The sequence below is a fragment of the Diadema setosum genome, chromosome 4 (genome assembly GCF_964275005.1).
Source record: "Diadema setosum chromosome 4, eeDiaSeto1, whole genome shotgun sequence".
Classification (NCBI taxonomy): domain Eukaryota; kingdom Metazoa; phylum Echinodermata; class Echinoidea; order Diadematoida; family Diadematidae; genus Diadema; species Diadema setosum.
The window spans coordinates 21,962,481-21,967,767 of NC_092688.1; the positions used below are offsets into that span (position 1 = coordinate 21,962,481).

The 5,287-nt window shown below is 40.1% G+C and overlaps 1 protein-coding gene across 1 annotated transcript; it reads right to left on the bottom strand.

Annotated features, from left to right (window-relative positions):
* Positions 1-309: 309 nt before the first annotated feature.
* On the bottom strand, positions 310-2,743 carry LOC140227709 (uncharacterized). The gene is made up of 3 exons (XM_072308120.1): positions 2,719-2,743; positions 2,003-2,120; positions 310-1,597 (listed from the first exon to the last, which is right to left on the bottom strand). Exons 1-3 carry the CDS (start codon positions 2,741-2,743, stop codon positions 310-312), a joined length of 1,431 nt encoding a protein of 476 aa, XP_072164221.1.
* Between the last annotated feature and the right edge of the window lie 2,544 nt (positions 2,744-5,287).

Genomic DNA, 5,287 nt, shown 5'->3' on the forward strand with positions numbered 1-5,287 from the left:
CATTATCATTGCTACATAATAAGGGATTGCACACCTCTATACTGGAAATGTGAGTGAGAGTGCACGACTTTGGTTGTACTTTTAATCCCATTCAGAGTCATTGACCACTTTGTCCATTAATTTTGTAATGTTTTATTACCTCATGTTTAAGCATTTAGTTTTATTTGGTGCTTAACTCGTCTTAACGTAAGAAATGAAAAAAAAATAATGAAAACAAATGAAAATAAATCAATAAATCCTGGATTTATGTACAACCATACACAACATTGTGAGTACAGCATAATGCATTGTCATCCTTCAAGTAAGGATTCATGTGTCATTAACATTCATGTACAGTTCCTCTTGCCATGCTGGTTTTGAGTCACAATTGCCTGGCCGTTTTGTTTTGTCCACCTCTGCATACCATTCCTCACAAGGTGGTGGAGCAGCGGACGACACTCCTCTTGTTTTGTCTACCTTTGCATACAGTTCCTCACAAGGTGGTGCCGGTGGAGTGGACGACGCTCCCACTGTTTTGTCCACCTTTGCGTATAATTCCTCACACGTTTTAGGTTTTGAGGTAAAGCAAACTGAGTTATCAGTTCCATGGTGGGCATTGAAGTCGTTTTCTCTCATTATTGGAAGGGAGATATCGTTGGCATCCTTTTGAGGTTTAAGTTTATTGTATTCTGAGTCGAACGCGTCAGAGTATTGCAGCTCATTGCTAGTATCAACTTTATTACGTTCTTCGGGTTCTAGTTGATAGTAAAGAATGTCTTCAGGAGGTTCGGCTGGTAAGAAACCCTTACTGGTATCACAGGACGTTGTGTTTTCTCTATCAGAGCAAACTTTTTTCTTTGAAGTGGAACCGGAGGCTGGTTGATAACGATTGATGTGATTGTACTCCTGGCCGCCATGGATAATCTGAGCATGCTCTTTAGAGTCGCTTAATTCTGCATGCTCATTTGCCATTGTCCTGTTGAACTCAGACTCATCGACAACTTCGGTTTCATAAATGTGCGTGTTGCAGGGGCTGGCTTTCAGTCTTCGAGCGCAAACACCTTCAGACCGGATGCCGAAGTCCAGCGAATTGTAACAACTGTCATGAAACAAGCGAGCTCCAGAAGGAGGTCTTAATAATGCTGCACCATTAGTCATCCTATTTTTTCTCCAAATGTCAACATCTTGGTATTCGTCGTCCTCAGAGCAACCCATTGATTGATTCAGTGATGTTTCCTGTAGGCCATAGTTTTCAGAACAACTATGTATAGAAGTTAACAAAGTGCTGACAGGGGACTTGACGCTGCTCAATATGGGTAGCGTACAAGAGGAGATTTGCTCCACCTCTGCGGTCTGAGAACGCCCCTTCTCTACCTCCGCTGCGTCTTGGTAGATGTGATATGGGTCTTCCTGATGAAATGTGGCGTCATCAAATCTACTGTCCGGATTGTAACGGGAAGAGTGATCTATAGCGCCATCTTCAGTACTAATGGCTTTGAGTGAATCAACATTATCCGCCGCGCTCTGATTCTGGCTTAAATTGCCAACAGGATGCATGTGTATTTGTTCGTCATTGGAGCGATCGTTCGTCTGGTTCAAAGTTTCTGACTGCCTGCGCCTGTTCAAAGGGAGGGGAAAGATAATCAAAAATAAGCGGCTGCCATTAATGAGCGGCAGAAAACAACTCTCCAAAAGACAAAAAATCAAGTTGAATACATTTTTTTTTTTTAGTTAACCATTTCCGTTGGCTGTGTACATGTATATGGATTTTTAGAAAATCCAAAAACCTTTTTTTTTTCTGCACACATAAAAAAGACACTGTATACAGGTTTTTTGGCCCATCAAACACACACACACACACACACACACGCACATGCACAATCACGAGCAACATCCAATATAATGCTCACAAATTACACTCCTTATGTATGAGAAAATTCGCAATTCAAAGAAATCTTATAACCTTCCCATTGCCCCGTTTGAGTGTGTGTGTGTGTGTGTGTGTGTGTGTTTGAAGACTTACGCTTTTTGCTGATTCTTGCACCGAATCACGGCTAGTACTACAAGCAGGACGAGAGCGACACACAAGGCGATCCCAAGGCTGTACGTCATTACTGTCGTTTCATGTGGCAAGTTAGTTACTGAAATAAATAGATAGGTAGATAAATAGATAGATAGATAGATATATAGATAAATAAAGAAAGAAAGAAAGAAATAAAAAATAAAAATAAGGCAAAAGTTTGGCATAGGTACGATGGAGGGAGGAATTGGGAGGAATTCACAAACAACTACAACCACAAAATATGGCAAGATGTGAACAACTTTCGTTCTGTCTACCATCATCATAATGATTTTTTATGACCACCAAATAGACAACGTGGCTGATTTTAATATTATCGTATGATTTTTCATTTCTGCTGTGCTGTGAAATACTGCCATGAAAGCATTACACGATTTTTGTCTCAAAGGATTGATTCAAATTGGCCAGAATACTGTACTCGTTTCTTTTAGCGCTATTGATGTGTTCCATTGTACATGCCTTCTTTACAGTGCAATATAAATTTTTTTTGCATCTTAAAGATTGTGAAGAGTACTACATGTCTGTTTTCACGCAGTTGACATAGGGCCTATAATCCTTCTCTGCCTGTTGATCTTCGTGGATTGTATTGTCTACATGACAATTAGAAGGAGTGATCATTATAATAAAATAAGCCACTAAATGTATTGGACTATACTCACTTGAAGGAGACGTGGTGATTGGCATCGCTGATGTTGTCGATGTTAGAATAGTCTGTCTGCCACCTGTTTACGAAAAGAAGAGGAGAACGACATTGGTAGTAAACGAACCAATTATGTAATATATAAAAAACAATGCTTTTGGGGGCCCTATTAATGTTCATAAAAATTCAGACATGAAAAAATATGGATTTACCTATATTGCTATCCTTGAAACGTCATTAAAAAGTCTTGAAAAAACTTTTTTTTTTTTTCAATTCGAGAAGGCAATTCCCGAGTCAGTTAGATGACAGTGAAGCAAACGACAAGCCGTTCCCTTTTCCTGCTTTTCCGGCGTACACACACACAACATACGTACACACATGTACATACACACCCACACATTCATGACGTAAAACACAGGTACACACGAACGCAATCGCACTCTGTCTTTTACAACGCACTCAGCTTGCACTTTGTAATACAACATTACTGTACTCACTAGTGATGTCTGTAATTCGTCTAGATGCTGTTTTCATGTTTTTATCTTGCCACTCACTGCCTGTAAAAAAATATAAAAATCATCCATACAAACATACACAGTCTTAAAGAAGAAGTAGTAAATACAATCTCCTCTGCATCTTGTAGGTTTGGAAAGGAAACTGTTAAGTTTGCAAGTATGCTTGAACTACCCCCCCCCCCCGAAAAAAACCCCAAACAAACCTGATTTGTCATTACCAATGACCCATCGCCTTTTACGAAAGGCTATGTGAAATTATAGTTGTGATGATTTTGAAGGGTAACCCCAATACAAGAGAGCCGGGGGTCTCGCGCTCACCTGAGTATCACAAGTTTACTTTCCACGCTTATCTGCATACTATTTCCTGAGACCATATTACCTTAATTAGGGGTGTGAACAGCTTTGAGGGCCTCTGTAGGTCGTGAAGTCCATGTATACACTGGCAAAAGTACCTGAAAAGTAGGGCCCTTCATGCTCATCCCCTGAATTGTCTTGAGGGTTTTTGAAACTGTGGTCACCAACTCACTCATAGCACGAACGTAGCGTATAATATCACTTCTATAGACAAGAACATTCATGCCCAGATTCCTTATTTGGGGTGCTTTGTCTTCCCCTATTCAACGAGGCATTGTGCCCTTGGGGACCTCCCAAGTGGGGAAATTGTGTTCATTTGTCAATATATATAATATACATATATTCCTCACTCTCGAGATAACCCCTGTCAAGTTGGTGAAAATCTTGGCAGTCGCTTTCAAGAAGAAGAGGAAAATGTGAAAAACGGGCAACAACTCTAACAACTTACTGCCGCCCCCCCCCCCCCCCCCGGGATGGGGTAGAGAATGGTACCCATTTGAACAAAGTGGAATCCTAACCCCCTATGATGAAAATCGGTCATGGGTTTTCAAGAAGAAGATGAAAATGTTCCGAAATACGACTCATGACTCAAGACCGACGCCAAATAACGAATGATCGCAAGAGCTCTCTTGAGCTTCTGCTCAGGTGAACTACTATTAAAGCAAAGAGAAGAGCCTGAACATTTTTTTTTTCATATTTGACATTATTATAATCATTTCTGTTTGGTGATCTTCGTGGATTTGATTGTACACATGACAATAGGAAGGGTGTTTTGATGTTCAAATAATTTCTGCACTAAACGTATTCGACTATACTCACTGGGAGAGCCTGAATTCGCTGAACTTGTCGATTCTAGAACGGTCTGTTTGTGGTCTGTTTAGGAAAAAAAAAAGACAAGGACTTTGGTAGTAAACAAACCAGTGACAGATAACTACGTGATTGTTTTTTGTATCTTCATACCCAACATGTTCATTTCGAATCAGACATCAAAAAATACGAATGCACCTATACTGTTATCTTTTCGAAAAGTGTTGTCGTTTAACAGGAAAAGACTTTGCAAATGATTGTAACACTTATGCCATAATAGTAATGGGAAAGTAAACAAGATGTTGGAATCAGAAGTGTTCTTTTCTACCATTTCCAGCACACACTCACTCTCAACACAAAAGCACTCGCGCACGGCTACGATGCACTCAACTTGCACTTAGTAATACATTAGTACTCACCAGAAGTTTTGTCTGTAATTTGCGTAGCTGTTGTTCCCATATTTTTATTTTGCCTCCCTGTGCCTGTGGGAAAAAAGCAATCATACATTACTTGCACGCTTTTCACAACAGACTGATTTTTCCTAAGTAAAATGACTCATCGGCTGTGTGATAGACCATGTGAAATTCTAGTTATGGTGATCGAGAACTTACGTACGACTCATGACTCACGACCGACGCCAGAAAATGAATGGTCGCAATAGCTTACTTGAGCTTTTGCTCAGGTGAGCTGCTGTAAAAGCAAAGAGGAGAGCTTGAACGTTGATTTTTTTTTCGCCATAGTTGACATGTAATCATCTTTGTTTGGTGATCTTCGTGGATTGAACTGTACACATGACAATAGGAAGGAGGTTAAGATGTCAAAATAATTTGTGCACTAAATGTATTCGACTATACTCACTGGGAGAGCCTGAATTCGCTGAAGTTGTCGATTCTAGAGCGGTCTGTTTGACAT